Source organism: Zingiber officinale, chromosome 8A (genome assembly GCF_018446385.1).
Source record: "Zingiber officinale cultivar Zhangliang chromosome 8A, Zo_v1.1, whole genome shotgun sequence".
Classification (NCBI taxonomy): Eukaryota; Viridiplantae; Streptophyta; class Magnoliopsida; order Zingiberales; family Zingiberaceae; genus Zingiber; species Zingiber officinale.
The window spans coordinates 139031000-139049538 of NC_056000.1; the positions used below are offsets into that span (position 1 = coordinate 139031000).

Genomic DNA, 18539 nt, shown 5'->3' on the forward strand with positions numbered 1-18539 from the left:
TTTTTCTTTCATATGCACTTTGTATTTTTATGCTCGCATTATTAAGTTTTTAATCTCAAATTATTAACTGAATTTTGTGAATTCTACTACTTGAAATTTCTTATTTAGTTAGTTTGACTAACTTTTGTTTATATTGTTTTTAGTGAAATTAGATTCAAGACAAGTCTAGCCTGAGCGGAGGATGACATTATTAAGAGAGTAAATTAGGAAATTAAAGATAGGCATCATATAGAAGAATAATTTCTCGATGTTTATCAAAATTCGATTCTTACTTAATTTTATAAACTTGTCATATGATAACTAATTCAACTATATTCTAGGACACATGATGATACTATTCCTTTAGTTTGAGTTTCTTAATAAAAAAAAATTATCTTTCTTCTCTTCTATCTTTTACTTTTACTATCTTTTACAAAGTGTCTTCCCTTTCTCTTCGTGATCTATATTTAACGTTTTAGTTTAAGTTTGATTAATTCATGTTTCTCTTAACGTTTTAAAATTTATTTAAGACAATATCATTAATAATATTATAATTAATTATAATTTTTTTTTTATTAAAATGGTTAATATTTTCTATATATATATATTTTTATCTTTTACCCCTTGTAAATTTAAATCTCCTTTAAACTTTTTTTAATAAAAAATCTCCTTTAGACTTATTATCTCGACAGTCCTAGTTTTCTTTTATAATGTTCAGTTCTTATGGTTCAATTAATTCTGAAGACGGTCTATTTAATCCTATAAAAATTTTCTATTGGTTCCGAGGTAAATCACAGAAGTACTACACTAAATCATCAACAGTGAACCCTGTAGTCTTTACCGTCGTGAAGGCAAACTCATGGATTTTTTCCACTCAGAGATCCCAGCCGAAGCTTTTCCACTAGATTAGACGCCAATACAGGTCTAGCATAGGATCAAACAATGATACTTCCTTTAACTCCGCTACGTCTTAACCACTGTGTCATGCCCAACTTAATAAAAATTGCTACAGAAATAAAATAAAAGTAAAAATTCCTGATGTTAATAATAATGTTTAATGAGTTTGAGTTGTTTAAGGAAAAATATAAAATCACTATTATGCATTGGTTTTATAGGAAGACTTTTTATATTCACTATATCAATTTTGATTGATTACATACTTTATTCATTGAATTTTCAAAAGACATTAATTGTTTTTAAAAAATAATATATTGTGAATTAGCAAAATAGTTTAGTAATTTTAAACAAGGCAATTGTGCTCTCTCAAAAGGGATCAAGTGAATGAATTTAGCTGCGATATATTGCTTTTGTATTAATTAATTTCTTCCACGATGAATAAATTCCAACAGGATCAATTCTAAACTCGGATAAAGTCGGATAAGGAGGACTGTGTTAAATTACTAGCCAATCTAAAACATAGATAAATGTTCTTTATGAATCAATCAAACTATTACAATAACATTATGTCATTTGGATTAATAAAAACTACAAAGAGTCGACAATACTGGTGTCTTTTCTAAAGAGTAAACTTTCGGAAGGTGAAATGAAAGTTTTCCTCTTCCACATACAACAAAGTTCTTAAATACAGACATGAGGAGGAATCAGCTTCCCTGGATTCATGATGTTGTTGGGGTCCAACACAGACTTTATTCGTTTCATTGTTCTTAACGCCCCAATTCCAAGCTCCTTTTCTAGATACTGCAACAATTGGAGAAACTGATGCGTCAAAATAAATTGAAAACTTATTATGGAAGAACAGATGAAACAAAAGGTGAAGCAACACAAACATTTGCATTTATTTTTCCGATTGTTTTTTGAGAATGATTGGACAAATGGATGATATTTCAACAGTAAAATATAGATTTGAGACAGAAACTACCTTCATCTTCCCTGTGCCGATACCATGCTCTCCAGAACAAGTTCCTGCCATGTAAAGTCAAACCAAATGAAGAATTATCCTAAATAGGGATGAGGAAAATCTCTAAGGTTTCAATTCACAAAAGGCGATACTTTGTTATGCATTCTAATAAAAAGAGGAGGCAAGTATTAAAATATTCTAGGGACAACCCACTTGTACATTGTTTCTTCAGATCTTTCTAGCTTGCTATGGAAGCTCATAGGAGATATGTCGAAATCCTTGTATTTTGCATCTTTCTGTTTTATTATATTCTGGATGTATGCCATGTAAAGTCAAACCAAAGGAAGAATTAATCCTAAATAGAGATGAGGAAAATCTCCAAGGTTCTGATTCACAAAACGCGATAGTTTGTTATGCATTCTAACAAAACTCATTTAATAGAGTTTCCACAAAAAAGAGACAAGTATCATAATATTCTAGGGAAAACCCACTTGTACATTGTTGCTTCAGGCCTTTCTAGCTTGCTATGGAAGCCCACAGGAGATATGTCGAAATCCTTGCATTTTGCACTTTCTGTTTTATTATATACTGGACGTATGTGTGCATCATTTGGCTAAGTCGTGAGCTGGTAGCGGAAACTAATAATGGTTAAGGGTAACTGATGAATGGATAGCTAAATTTTAATGTTGTTTAAACAAATGACCGTGGCAGCCTAAAATAGACAGGACAAATACAAGTTGATGATCATGACGATGAAAGATTATGGATTCACATGGTTTCCACACACCACTCTTGGATAGATACATCTGGAAAAAAGCTAAGTATGTCTATATTGTGGCAAAAGGCGAATACGCTCGCCCCCAGCGCCCCCGCCAACCCGTCCCAAGGCCAACACGGAGGAGGTAAATCACGAGTGGCTACTAGCCTTTGGAATAGTGACTAGCACATAAGGGAGGTATTTACCCTGACTTTTGCCGAGATTCGAACCCTAGACCTCATTGTGGCAACACCTCATGCGCTAGCCACTAGAGCCATCCGAGGGGACAGAGTATGTCTATATTGAGGAATAGTGAAGTGGATGTAACAGTATTTAGTGTCAATTTCAATCATACTATTCAACAGGAAGAACTTTAAAAATTGCTAAACAGAAATGTTAAGTTTAGCATTGGTGATAACAAATTAGAATGAAGCTTATTCAATCCCAAAACAAGAAGTCATTTGGAAAGGGGACTGTTATATATATGTGTGTGTGTGTGTTTTAAGAGCTGTTACATCATCGCGTTAATGATATTCTCCGATATAACAAGATGTTTCATGACCAAATTACGAGAATCTCGCATTATTTCACTACCAGTATTATATATTTCCAAAGACTCATTTCCATATCAAATCAGGTAAAAACTTGTATATATGTGGCTCATTGCCCAGCAATGAATATGTTATAGGGAGATCATCTTTCCACATTACTTGTGTTACTTTTAAGGTATAAGAACTTCTCATCGTCCTTGATCTACAACCGTCGTATATATCCCTCTATTTTCACCATAATCACCTCATACCACCAACACTTCTAGGTTTGAAACATGTACAAGCAAGTCATCTTTCCTTATGTTATAGGATGATCACAGTCTCTCCTTGCTTTTCCACGTTGCTCTCCTCTCCCATTTCCTCAATCTCATTGATTTGTTGATCAATAGTGCTTCTTTCATTTAGCAGTCCACTGGCCATAACTCACCATTACCAACTACCTCGGTTACTTTTCAATAACAACCTCCTTTGGTCGAGATGTTGCCCACTATTGTTGCTCCAACCACTATGCACCTCCTTACCTCATCCTCACCTCCAAATAGACTACAAGCAACTTTTGGAGATTCCTCTAGAAGTTACCTTGACGTCTCATAAGAAGCGATGATCATTCATTGACCAATTTCTATTCTGATATCAAGAGTAATATATAATCTATGGACATATCTCAGACATGTTATCATTCCAGATGGGCATGTCTTAGGCATGATGTCATCCTTGGCTAAGTGTCATTCTATCTAGATTAGATAATCCAAAAAATCTCATTCATGATTTAAAATTGAAATTTTGGAAGTGTCTAATGCAAATTAAAGATCCTTCCAACATCTTTAATTTGAGGAAGGTGTTCACAATTGTCATATACTAGATGATATTCTCTGATTTTTTTATGATATTATAAGATATTTCATTACCATTGGTCCTGTCTGAAAGCTGGAGATAGCGCGTTGGGTAGGTAGCTACGGTGTTGATCGGATGAGGACCTTTGGATGGGATCGAGAATACTTGACAAATGCGCTAGGATCCCTACACAATTAAATGAGACAAAAACACGTCAGTGCCGAAAAACCAGGGAAGGGGTCCTTGGCCTCCGACGCTCAAGTCAGATCTCGCCCGAGCGGGAAGTAGAACAGTAGAATGAATAAAAGGATGCACGCAATACAATATCTCAAGTGTGCGTACCTTACCATCGGAGAGGACCCTGTTTATATATCACCTCTATAACCTTCACAATCATTAGATGACAGAGATTGTTAGGTGTCAGAAGTTGTTGAGCAACGAAGTATATATATCCTCGGAGGCGTATAGCTAGTCTGAGGAATCTTCCGCTACCCGTATGCACCCTTTTTGTAATTGACGCTATTAAGGAGGCGGTTGAAGGAATATACTGTCATAGTGTATCGGCTGAGAGGAAGCATAATCACCTCCGAGGAAGGTTCCCTGGACCTGCATCATCTTAGAAGAATATTCTCTGATAGACGGTTGTTATTCTCTGACAATGTTGTTTCCTGAGTATACCTAGGCCGAGCCTTGACTCGTCCGGGCGAATAACAAATGGAACCTTGAGTTTTATAAGCCTGGCCTGCATTATGTACTGCTCTGATATACATGCGTGGTCATGTCGGAGATCTGAGTGAGATACTGTCCGGTTCTTAGAGTCGCTCGAATATATGCTAGGAGTCTGTAACTCTGAGTAAAATACTGCCTTGTCATTATGGTCGCTCAAGCATATGCTGGGATTATGGGGATCTGAGTGAAATACCGTCCTGTCTTTATGGTCGCTCGAGTATATGCTGGGATTCTGGAGATCTGAGTGAAATCCCTCCTTGTTCTTAGGGTCGGTCGAGTATATGTTGTGACTCTAGATAAAGCCATAGAAGCGGGCCCCTTGAGCACGAACGATCGTTATGGTTGTCTTGCCGTATACCGGGCTGCCTGTCTTCTGGAGAAGGGAAAGCTAAGTCCTAAGGGACCCAACTAACCTTTCGGTCTCAACTAGGGTTGGTTCCTCTTTACTAAAGTGACATCTCGAGCAATTCAGATACAGTCGGATTATGGAGACTTACCTGACTACCCTCGGGACTGGGATGCTCGTTCGTTCTTCAGGCAAGATCGGCCATTAGGCCGACTGTCCTTGAATCGGGGGCCAGTACTGGATGGGAGGCTAAGCTTTGTCGAGTGGTGACGTTTTGACCGTCACCTTTCCTTGACTTGGACCTCCACTTAACCTTAACTTCACCTTCGACGCCAGCCTGGGATCCACTTTTAACACCCCAAATCAACCATATTATAATATTTTCTCATTAGTTTGTTACCAATATTGTATATGTTCAAATACTCATTTCTATATCAAATCAAATACCAATTTGTATAAATCTAGGGACATTGCCTATCAATGACTAAAATAAAAAAATCAACTGCCATGTGAATTGGTGGTCACATGTTCGAGTCGTGGAAACAACCTCTTGCAATTCAGAGTAATGCTGCATATAATAGACTCATCCTCGGGATCCCACATTGGAGGGAGCTTTGTGCAGTGGACTGTCTTCTTTTTTTTTCCACGAGACTAATGGGCATAGAGTATGCTAGTTACAACACACCTTCTCATCCATTATAACTTAATGGTTTGGGCCTATCTTTGATACCATGAGATATTAGGATGATAGCCATTCCAAACCAAAATGACTAGTCCTTTAAAGGGTAACACAATTTAATATGTATCATAATAGGTCGCCACATTTGTCTCCATTAGATTAATGAGTGTAGAGCACTTTAGCATTAACACACCACCTTATATCCATCACTCTAATACCATCCATGTGGATTATTGGATGAGAAGCAATCTAGGTTCAGCACACTATCAAACATTCTTTATACAACAATCTAGAGACCATAATTTGAAAGTATGAAACATTCTTTATACAACAATCTAGAGACCATAATTTGAAACCGCATACTGTGTTAAGCGAAATAGCAAAAAATATAAGTCTAATTAATTACTGAAACTCAATATTACTCGGCACAGATAATGTCTACTATGTCCTTGTATCAATCATGTTGATGAGAATTGTTTTATACCAATACTCAAACACTCCTTGACATACTAAAGCATAGGTCAAGATGAATTGAGATAATTTTATTATTTTTTTTTAGTTTTTCTCCATATGAGATACAATCAAAATCATATCATTCCAAATGGAAACAAAGTTTGCATTTAAATATATAATTGTTTTATCTTCTTTACTACTTCATGTCCTTCCTCCTTACACGTACATTCTCCAGCAGTACCATACATCAAAATGTTGGTATGATACAGGAACACTATTATTCCAATTAAAGACCAAAACATTCACACATGACTTGAGATTTTAAAGATTACTAGAGACTATTGCTTCCATAATGTATCAAATAGAAGCCTTCATTGCATCAATCTACCATTTCCACCAAATAGCATTGAATAATATATACTAATAAATAAGCCATAAATTATACTACATGAGCAATTGAAAGGGACAAAATTATAACTAGAAAATAAGTAAAAATCTTTAGTTTCTAGTTTATTGTTTTTGTGGAAGTATTTTTAAGAATCATCTTAGACCAGAGAAATAGAAAAGCCAAAAAAAGATCAAATAGCAGCTGATGACTGCCATAAGTTCATGACTATCGGTCAGAAATAAGCCTTCTTTCTAGATAGAAAATTTTAACAAAATCTTAGATCTTGTTATGGTTGTGTGCAAACAAATGGGAGGAGTATAACTCAAATTAAATAAGAACCTTCCATGGATAAGGCTGTGTGAACCATAAAATTGTTCAGTCTTTCTGCTTCTTGGCATTGTTCTTTCTGATCTGGATCAAACATAACAACTGCATGGAAGTTACCATCACCAGCATGAGCTATGACAAAACTGAGAGGCAAAACGAAGCACATTAGGCACCCAAAATCACTTAAGAAAAATTGTATCTACTAGAAAAAAAAACAGAAACTCCATTCGACATCATAATTCTGTGAAGTGCTTGATATTCTCAGCAGAACTTACCACATCAATGGTGATGCATCAAGCTCCTGCTTAGATTTCGATATGCATTCTGCCAGCATTGACAGAGGAACACATACATCCTGAAAAAGAAAATATGTTTTGAGCGTACCAAAAAGCCACATGCCTCAAACAAAAGTAAAAGATGGTGTTGTAACTATCAATTCATTGCTAAATTTAAGTAAAATCATTAAATATAGAAAAATATGTTCAAAGCAAAAGGAATACGTATCTTTCTTAATGAACCACACGTTAAAGGATAAGAAAAGTGGGAGGATCCCTAAACCAGAAACTCGGTATCAAACTTTTAGCCACACATATATTAAGCCTTGGTTCAGAAGTCCTAAACAGCTAAGTTCTAGCCATTTTTGAAAAACTAATTTTCAGAGACAGCCTAGATGAGGTATATTTCCATAATGATGTGAAGTAATCATCCACAGAAACTTGAAAGTACATCACAAGGGAACTAAACACTATGCTTTGAAATAAATCCAAATTAAAGTGTGAAAATCAAAACCAGTAACTGATGAAGCACATGAATAGGCCCTCCAGCATCCCCAACTAATCATAAAGATTTCTAGCCAAGCATTTTTAGTGACAGATAGGATGTGGATGCTAGAAATTTGACGAGCAGTAGAAAAATTCCACCATTGCATGCTGTCTAGTGAAATAACAAGCTTGATTTTGTAGAATTCGGAGAAAGGAGAATGTAGTATTGCTTGTGAAATTCAAGAGGCACATAACACGCATATATATAATACCTCATATAAAACCATAAACCAAAGTGGGAATAAATCCACTACACTAATAGCATAACAACTCTAACACCCTTAATAGATATACAATCAACTATTTCATAGTAGATGAAGGTAAAACATGAAACAATTTGGGATATCCAATACCAATCAATTGACCATATGTTATATGGTAATATTGCAAATACTGATTTGAGCATTTAAAGTTACTCGTGACCTGTCAAAAAAATTTTAAGTACGAAAATACTTGATAATGGAAATGGAAAATTTCAAGAATGCGCTATATACTAGACAGCTTATTTAGCCCCTTACTCAAGAAACATCTACTAAAGGGAGATAAAGCTAACTATATATTTTTAGCAAAGATGCAATAACCAACAATTATGCTAAAGCACCAGCTACAGGTTGATTGTCAAGAATTATCCTGCCATTGATGAATGACCAAAATCCAGTCTAACAAAAAAGTGAACTATGCAAAAACGAGTCATGCTTAAAATGGCGAACTGTAAGTATTGCTTCATAATTATCTGGTGCCATTGCATATGCAGCCCAAAGTGCCTCCTTTCTTATCTGCATGCAACGAAGATTTCAGTTACATTATGAACCTTTTGGGACTGAAATAAGCAACACAATATACTCAAACACCAATCATGGAGTGAATCATTGGATGATTACATGCTACTTATGATTCAAATTAAGATATTTTTCTCTTCCATACTAGTTGACATAAGAGGAAAAAAGGTAATGCCACTGAAGGAATGTTTACCTGATAGGATGAAAAAAATGGAGGGATAGAATAGCAAGGTGGATTGATATTATTTAATTTAGAGAAAAAAAATGAATGTCTTGACCACAGTTCAAAATTTCGTTCCGTGCCGGGTGAAAGGGGCGAAACATACCATTCCACACGTGCACCGAAACCGTCACCAGGCCAGCGACAATTTCGTCGCATCATTGAGTGCACCAGGAAGAACCGCACGCGCGCAACAGCATGGGTAGCATCGCGGGTCGCCTAAAGTGTCACAGGCGCTTGAGGCGTCATGATGCGACGTTTCTGGCGGCGCTGAAAGTGTTGCCGAACGCCTCCGGTGCCGCTGGAGGTGTTGCCGGACGCCTCTGGTGTAGTCGGAGGCAACCACGGGTCGCAAGTGCATCGCGGTTGCTGTCGCGGGAACTAGCGCGCGATCGCGGGCGGGTGTGTCACGGGGCGTTGCGTTTTTGTGCAATTCCCAATTCCCACTTAACTGTGATATTTTAAAGAGCCTTCTATAAACCCTAATTAAATTATTCTAATAAAATATAAAAATATATTCAAATTTTTTTAAAAATTAATAATTTTATTAAATAATATTCTGAAATTATTTTTTCTATTTTAAATTTTATTTAAAAATTCTAAAAATATATAAAAATTTATAAAAATTCTAATAAATCAAATTTATATTCTTATATATTTTTTAATTATTTTGTATTCTTTTTACTATTTTAATGTTTAATTGATATTCTAATTTTTTTACTATTTTAAATATATATTATTTAAATAAATAAATAAATAGTTAATTTATATGATTATTATATATAAAATAGTATTTTGTATTAATTTATATAATTATAATTATTTAATCTGGACGTTGGAGATCTATAAAGGTTATCTAAGTAAAATATTACAAGAACCCTTCAGTTTGATTCACACCACTCCTTTTTAGTATTAGTAATGTAACATTTTATGATATTATGATGTATCAATTTCAATTTGAGTTATTGATAGATCAATTTTTTTTAAAGAAAATTATATTTAATTATTTTTTTCTAACAATATTAAGTTGTTTAATAATGGAGAACTTATATAAAATCAATATATAACTTATTTTTAAATTATACACAATAAATTTATTTATCTAATAATTACTATATAAAAATAAAAAATACTGAAATCGTATCGGCACGGCATAATATGATACCGAAATCGTATTGTTCTGGTCTGGGACCGAAACCTCGACATGGGTCGAGATTTTAAACCTTGGTCTTGACCAACCAAAGACCTATAAAAGTTATTGAGGTATCTAGAAACATTGAAAAGGCTGCTCTAGTTATGTGGATACCAGCAATTAGGGATGTAAACGAGCCAAGTCAAGCTTAGCCGTGCTGTTTATTTACAACCATATTATGGAAACGAACACCAAGCTTGTTAACTTGTTCACAAACGTCTAGTTCATTTACAACCCTAATAGCAATGCCCAACAATAAAAACAAGTTCAGCCCATTTCCCTCATAGAGCTACAAGGAGAACTCCACAAAATGATCCATTAGAGAACAATTAACTCTGCACAGTCGTGGATCCTAAACTGAAGTACAGCAGAGCCAAGTTGGTGCAAGTCAGCATCGGCAGCATAGCTCCTAGAGTACATAGTTCCATTTTAAGTTGTAGCACAAACTATGAGGCCGGGTATGAAAGCTTCTAAATTGCTACTAACAGATCAAAGAATGTGAGTCAGATAAATGAACATTACAAACGATGGAAATCAAATTCTCACTAAATATCATGGTAAGACAGCTCTTTGCCAACAAAATCCCAACAGACTGCTTGGAGAAGGATTATTTCAAAAGAAAGGCTACACGCTCAGTTACTAGATAGAGTATACCAGTGCCAAATATTTATGGTCCCTCCAACCCTTATAAGAAAGAGAAGAACAAGAAAGAAAAGATGAGAGAGGGAAATGAACAAAGCATGAGGATTATTTTTGAGACAATTATAGATGAGCAATCCTAATCTGGTGCCTTGATATGCTTTCAGTCAAATTAGTTTGACGAATGAGCCCAAGCCTATGTGATTGCGAAGAAAAAATTGTGTACCTAATTGCAACATATGACATGGTTCATCATGAAATGATGACTTAACTATATTACTTCGATTAAACTAGTATGCAGGAAAAGGAAGTGTTGATATCAAGGTTTAAAATTTCACCGAGCGGCCCCGAAGATCAGTCCTGCACAGACCAGTCGGGGTCCAACTAGCTTCATAGCCGATCGACCAACCGATCTCCAGACTATTTGTCCAGTCAATCGGACTTGTAGCCTCCTTCGACTAGACTTGGGGGGAGGCACGTGATCCGGTGGTAAGGTAGGGCCCCGCTCCGCAGGAGGTCAGCATCATGTGGAAGGTCAGAGTCAAGACGGTCAACGCCCCAGGCTAGCGTCCGACCAGACGACCCCATCAGCCGGTCGGACTAAGGAATGGACGGTCCCATGTTATTACAGCTCAGTCTTGCATCGAGCTTCCGACGCTCAAAACTATCACCAAAGCAAGCGCCGATCGGCAAGCCATTTGCCGAGCAACTGGGCATGTGCCAGGCGGACATCCGGATCGGCCACAGATCGGATCACAGCCATCAAAGCGCAAACTCGACCCAACAAACCTGGACAATGGAAGTAGCCGAACGGTCGTCCCGCTCGGCCCACTAGCAGACAAAAGCTGGCCGAGCGGCCCACCCGCTCAGCCCGCTAGCAGACAAAGGAAGGATCGACCGATATCCTTCTCAAGACCCGCGTCGTAGACAGACAGCATGGTCGGCGACATGATCAGGCATAGAATCGTACGACGGAAGCTTTCACTGGCTTGTCAGGATATGTTCAAGCTGTTGAGGTATGGTGTCAGGTACATTTTCTTGACACGTCCTATCATGGAAGGCTTTGAGATGCGTGACATGCCTCGAGGAGCGTGCACGCACACCCCTGGGAGCCTTATATATAGGACCCCAAGCTTCGATGGAGGTATGCTCATTCTACTGTAGCTACAATTACGCTGTTACTTTTGTTTCTTTGCTTTGCTTGCTTGCTGCTTTCGCCGAAGATCTGACTTGAGCGTCGGAGGGCCATCACCGGGGAACCACTCCCTGGCTCGGCACTAACGCTTTTGTGTTTGCAGGTTAGTCTCATCGGAGGTCCATGCACGGTCAATAGAAGCGCCACATCCCTAGCGTCTGTCACCTCGACTCTCGGACAGGATCAGGTTATGTAATTAGCCTATAAATAGGCTACTTGTTTATGAATGAAATCATTGAAAATTATTGTGATCCCTAGTCTATTCTTGACCTCCTATTATCCTCCTTTTTTTTATCTAGTTTGAAGTGTCCTGAGTTTGCAATGGCAATCAATGGAGTTTTCCAACCCCTCATCCTCATTCTCAAAAGAGTGCTATGAATTTTGGAGTATCAAAATAAAGACTCTATTTCGATCTCAAGATCTTTGGGATTTAGTAGAGAGAGACTTTCGTGATGAGGATGCCAATGAAAGTCGATTAAGGGAAAACAAAAAGAAAGATTCAAAAGCATTGTTCATCCTTCAATATACAATAGACAATTTTCTCAAGAATTACAACTGCCACAACGTCAAAGGATACATGGGAAATAATGTAGAAAAAATTCTAACGCTCCTCCAACGTGATAACACTGAATTTTCAAACTCTCAAAAGTGAGTTTAAGGCCTTTCACATGAAGGGTAATGAAACTTTGCAAGATTTTTTATCTAGAGTAATTTCAATTGTCAGTAAAATGATATCTTATAGAAAACACATCACTCATGCAATCATTGTTTCTAAAGTTTTGAGAAGTTTGACTCCTAAATATAATTACATAGTAGCTCTAATTGAGGAGATTAAAAATCTTTGTTTTCTCCTTTGATAAACTAATGGGTTTTTCTGCAAGCACATGAGGCAAGACAAATATATTAGTTGAGAAGAATGAAGAAAAGACACTTTAAACTTCTCAAGTAAAGGGAGAGATAGAAAGAAAGGAAGATTCCACTAGCAAAGGACGTGGAAGAGGAGGTCTTCGTGGTAGAGGATGTGGTAGAAGTAGAAGAAGAGGTCATTTTGATGGATTAGAGAGGCAATTTATCGAGGATCAAAGATGAAACAAAAAATTTGCTCAGTGTTATGGTTGCAAAATATTTGGGCATATAAAGACAAATTGAATAAATGACTCACAAGTAAATTATGTAAAAGAAGAAAATGAGAAAAGTAAGTTATTTATGGTTCATTCTCATTCTAACGAAGTTCAAAATGATATTTGATTTTTTGATAGTGGATGTTTAAACCACGACCGGTAATAAATCATTATTTAAAGAGCTTGATGCGTCACAAAAGATGCCAATAAAACTAGGAGATAATAAGCAAATACAAGTCAATGACAAAGGCACTATTGCCATGGAGACTAGCAATGGAAAAGTGAAATTATTTTACTATGTTTATTTTGTTCCTAATTTCGCTCATGACTTGATAAGTGTTGGACAATTGATGATGGGTAGCTATGCAATTTTGTTTGATAACAAAGCTTGTGTTATTACTAAAAAAGATTCTGGCAGTCTATTGTTAGCATGCAAATGATAGAAAATAAGATGTTTCCACTTAAGATCTCTAATGTGGGAAACCAAGCTCTAATTGCTAGTGAAGATAATGAATCTAAGATGTGACATTTGATATATGGGCATCATAACATTAAAGGCATGCAACTTTTAAGTTAGAAAGTTATGGTCTTTGGATTACCTCAAATAAGTTCTCTTGGTTTATGTCTAAGGATGTGTTTATGGAAAACAAAGCAAGGAAATCTTTTCCAAGTGGATAATCATGAAGAGCTTCAAAATGTCTTGAGCTAATTCACACTGATTTATGCGGGAACTACATCACTTAGAGGGAGTAAATATTTTTGCCGATGTTTTAGTCGAATAAGTTGGGTTTATTTTTTATTAGAGACTTTTGAAATTCAAAAAATTCAAGGCACTTATGGAAAATCAGAAGGGCCTTAATAAAAACTCTTAGCACACATCGAGGAGGTAAGTTTTTATCTAAAGAAGTTAATCATTTTTTGAAGAACATGGCATCCACAAGGAGTTGACATCACCTTATACACCAGAGCAAAATGGTGTAGTCGAACAAAAAAATGGAATGGTTTTAGAAATGGCTAGAAGTTTGTTGAATATTAGAGGACTTCCAAATCTTTTTTGGACTGAAGTAATGGCCACATCAATCCATTTACTGAATATTTCTTCAACAAGGGTTGTCTTGAATCAAACACAATATGAATCACGACGAGGTAGAAAACCATTGGTAAACCAGTTGAGAATTTTTGGTTGTATTGCATATGCTTTGATAAATTCTCAATTTCATCATAAATTTGAGAAGAAATCTGAAAAATGAATTTTGTTGGATATTGCAATCAAGCCAAAGTATATCGGTTGTATAATCCTCTTATTGAAAAATTAATTCTAAGGAGAGATGCAAACTTTTATGAAGATTTGAGATGGAATTGGAATACACAAGATGAAGAGACTCAAGTTCATATCCCCAATAAAGAACAGAACTCCAACAACTGAAAGTATTGAATCATCTCCTTTGGGGTGGTCACCAACTTCCTCATAATCAAATCCAAGTAGTAGTTCATCCGCTGTAGAGGAATCTTTTGATGAAACACCTTCAGCAAAATTTATATCTTTGAGAGAAATCTATGAGTTAAGTCAATTTGCTATTTTTGTTACATATCCTACAACTTTTGAAGAAGCAGTAACAAAGGAGGAATGAAGGAATGCAATGAAAGAAGAATTAATGACAATCCATAAAAATGAAACATAGGATAGGTGGATCTACCTAAAGGTAAAAATGTCTCAAGTGGATGCTTAAAATAAAATATCATGCTGATGGAACCATTTAGAAACACAAGATTCGGCTTGTGGCAAAAGAATATTCACAACCGTAAGATATTGATTTCAAAGAAACTTTTTCTCGGATTGCTAGATTTGAAACTGTAAAAATTATCTTATAGCATTAACTGCACAATTGCATTGACTTGTTTATCAATTTGATGTCAAAGCTGAATTTCTGAATGGAGACTTGCAAGAAGAAGTCTATGTAGTTCAACGATTTTATAGTTGATTGCAAAGAGATGAAGGTAGAGATGAAGGCAAAGAGTTAAGAAAGACATTCTATTGGTTAAAACAAGTCCCACGAGTATGGTATAGCAAGATTGATAGCTACTTTCGACAAAATGGTTTGTCAAAATGAACCCACTATTGATGTGAACCAGCAAGGTAGAGATGATTATATTATTGTCTATCTTTATGCTGATGACATGGTATATATCTCTTATGAGTGATTTTAAATCTAATATAATGATGCCAGATATGGGATTATTATATTATTTTTTTAGTCTTGAAGTAAAGCAAGGAGTTGATAGAATATTTATCTCACAAAGAAAATATGCAACATATCTTAAAAGTTTTAACTTACTCAATTGCAATCTAGCTACTACACTCATGAATATAAATGAGAAGTTGCAATTGGAAGATGGTTTAGAGAAAGTTAATGCAAAAAATTTTAAAAACTTGGTTGGAGGTTTAATTTATTTAATTCTTTTTTTATAAGAAAAAATATCATATCAATGGTCATGAGTAGAGAAAATGTTCTATAGCATATAATTATGTCTGACATAACATTAGATAAGAGTACACTCCTAAAGACTTGTATACATGAATAGTCACACTCCTTAAAATCCTCTCAACATTCAATTGCTCATCCTCAAAAACATATTTATTTCTAGCTCTCCATATATAGTGTATTAACGAATACAAAGCCAAGTGTCAAGCCTTCGTTAATACCCTATTCCACATTAACATCTCCCAAACACCATTAGAGTCCATCTGAAAGTGGACATCTCCTGCCGCATATGAAGCAAAGAGTCTTTGACCCTCCTCCATAACTCAATACTATACTAGATATTGAGTTAATTTATTTAATTCATACTATCCTAGATATTGCTTTCTCTATTGGTGTAATTTCCAAGTTTATGCAAAATCCCATAAAACATCATCTTAGAGTAGCTAAAGGATTTTACGCTATGTTGTTGGAATCGTGGATTATGAGATTTAGTATACTAAAATTTCAAAATTTGATCTTTACAGATTCACCCATAGTGATTGGGCAAGTTCAGTGGAAGATCAAATAAGCACTATAGCTAGTGTTTTCAATCTTGGGTTAGGAGCAATTTCATGGAGTCCAAAGAAACAACCTACTGCAACACTATCCTCTACAGAAGCAAAATATATAGCAACAACTTCAATAACATGTCAAGCAGTTTGGGTTAGAAGACTTCTTGCAAAGTTTCACAAATAAAAAGATGCAACTGATATTTTTTGTGATAATAAGGCAACAATTGCAATGACAAAAAATTCAGTTTTTCATAGGAGGACTAAGTATATCGACATTTACCTACACTTCATTCAAGACTTTGTTACAAATAAAGAAATTGAGTTGAAGTACACATGAACAAGTGACGACAGTTTGACAAAGTCACTTCCAAGAGATAAATTTATTTATTTCAGATTATGCCTTGGTATTTGTAATTTTGAATCAAGGGAGAGTGCTGATAAATGATTCAAAAGTAAAATGATGGAGTTAGTGAGTTAGTAGGTTGATGAGTTGACAATTAGTGGTAATACTGGTGGTTAGTGGTTAAAAGAAAAAGTGTCTATGTTCAATGTATTTGGTATTAGTTGTGTTAGTGGGGATATAATTATGGAGTTAGTGGTTTGTCTGGGTAATGTAATTAGCCTATAAATAGGTAACTTATTTATGAATGAAATCATTGAAAATTATTGTGATCCCCTTGTCTATTCTTGACCTCCTTTATCTAACAGAAAGAACCAGATTATAGTTGCTCCTTCAAGCTCTAAAGCTGAGTATTAGGTAGAAAAGTTGAGACATCTGGGGGTTACTCTGTGAGACATTGTGGCTTAAACACTCAGTGAGGCTAGAGATACTCAATCAAGAACTCTACATGCACATTGAATATGGTAGAAAAGTTGAGAATAAATGCAAACTTTCTCAACTTATGTGATCCATTCAGCTGGAAGATATATTTACCAAGTCGTATACATCCACAAGTGGAGCACATCGTAATTACAAGCTGAACACATAACAGATATACTCTAGCAAGCTCCAGTTTGATGAAATTTAGGGTAGCATTAAGAAGAGTAAAATTCGCATATACAAATAAAAATCATGATCTAAATAACATATAGGGATTTATCTAGCTTATTCAGTCACCTTTATAAAGCCAAAATGAGATCTAATGTCAATAATTAAAGTACCTTAAAGGAGTCATATAAATATTATGACCGTATACTCTGTGGCAGAGTCTGCTTTATTCTAATATGTAGTGGTTTGTCAAACAAATTGAGATTTGTGCAAGTTCCTCCAAGCTGGAGAAAAAGAAAACAAGCATCCCTCTTTTCTAGTTAAATCATTATTTTGTATTGAGGCCTAGGAATGCTAAAATTTTTAAGATGTCGAACTTGGTAAAACAAGCATCAGATGAAGTACTCGGTAGAAAACAGCAGTGTTTGGAAACTAACCCTCCAGAGTTCTGTTTTAGCATTGGCATCTTCAACATACACAAAATCAGAGCCATTATGGTCTGAGACAATCTTCTGAACATTCAGTGTCTGCTCTCGTGCATATGCCTCTGATATATGCAAATTGCGAAAAAAAAAGATGTATCAGCAAGGAAGGAACCTAAAATCTTGCGAAACTGATAGAGATGAAAATTTTGAAGCATTTGATAGAGAGCCTTTCAGGTTCCTGGTTGCACTGAATGAAAAAGTTAGAAAAACAGCACAAGACAACGGATGTACAAAAATTAGATGAACACGGATTCTTACTTACATAGTTCATACTTCTGTAGTGACAATATAAACAAATACTTGTGGTCAACATAAAAAATTGATAATCTACATAAAAGAAAACAACAAACATTGTGCTCACCTGTGCCTATAAATTCAAACATCAAGGTGGGAAGTTCAGGTAAACTTTTCCCATTTGCTAAGTTAGTTGCCTTCACTTGAACTTCATCCAAGAGCTCTACCCTTGAGACCTACTTACAAAGGACAATAATTTGGTCTTCATTTTTGCCCACTAAAATATATAATTCATGCACCATTAACATCAACTTGCAAGAAGAGGGTGAAGCATCATCACAGAAATTTATCGAAAATATTTATATTACCAGTCCTAACATTAAAAACCTTGTCTATGCCTCATTAATATATGTGTGATGCGCATCAGCATATATTTTTTTTATGTTTAATAAAGCATTACTTAGTTCCTAACCTCTACAAATAATTCCCGGTTATGTGCATCCTTTTTGAAGGATCAAAATGCAAAGGCTAAAACTTATGAAATATATCTAATGATTGCTAATTAGCATAGGTATTTCTTACACATTTGATTGGATAATGACTTATTATAAAAGTATAAACTACAAGTAAAAAAAAATTAGATCTATGATTTGACATTCCATATTGTATAAAAAAGACTAACTAAATCACAGGCAATGCAAGTCAAATGAAAATTAAGCTTCACATAGGTCAACCATGATACGTAACTGAGGACACAACAAAAGAATAACAATAGAGGGATGAGCCATAATTAAAATCATGAGACCAATACCATGTCGAAGGTTATTTCTTAAGATCCAAAGAGAGATTCTTCCACTGTCAATCCATTAGAAATAGGCAAGAATGCTCATTGAATTAACACGAGGACTGAAGGTATGCTGAAGAAACACT

General features: G+C 35.4%; 1 protein-coding gene across 6 annotated transcripts in view; it reads right to left on the reverse strand.

Annotated features, from left to right (window-relative positions):
• Window positions 1–1389: 1389 nt before the first annotated feature.
• Window positions 1390–18539, reverse strand: part of LOC122010410 (D-lactate dehydrogenase [cytochrome], mitochondrial-like) — a 106697-nt gene continuing 89547 nt past the window's right edge. For 3 of the 6 annotated variants that reach the window (XM_042566935.1, XM_042566939.1, XM_042566937.1), the window contains 7 exons: window positions 17737–17845; window positions 17328–17437; window positions 8433–8498; window positions 7177–7256; window positions 6914–7044; window positions 1859–1902; window positions 1390–1677 (listed from right to left, as the gene is read on the reverse strand). In XM_042566935.1, the coding sequence (XP_042422869.1) occupies window positions 1558–1677; window positions 1859–1902; window positions 6914–7044; window positions 7177–7256; window positions 8433–8498; window positions 17328–17437; window positions 17737–17845 (660 nt within the window). In that variant the 3' untranslated portion in view covers window positions 1390–1557. Of the gene's footprint in view, window positions 1678–1858; window positions 1903–6913; window positions 7045–7176; window positions 7257–8307; window positions 8499–17327; window positions 17438–17736; window positions 17846–18539 lie in introns of those variants that run through there. The other 3 variants (XR_006119880.1, XM_042566938.1, XR_006119881.1) reach the window with 3 other exon arrangements.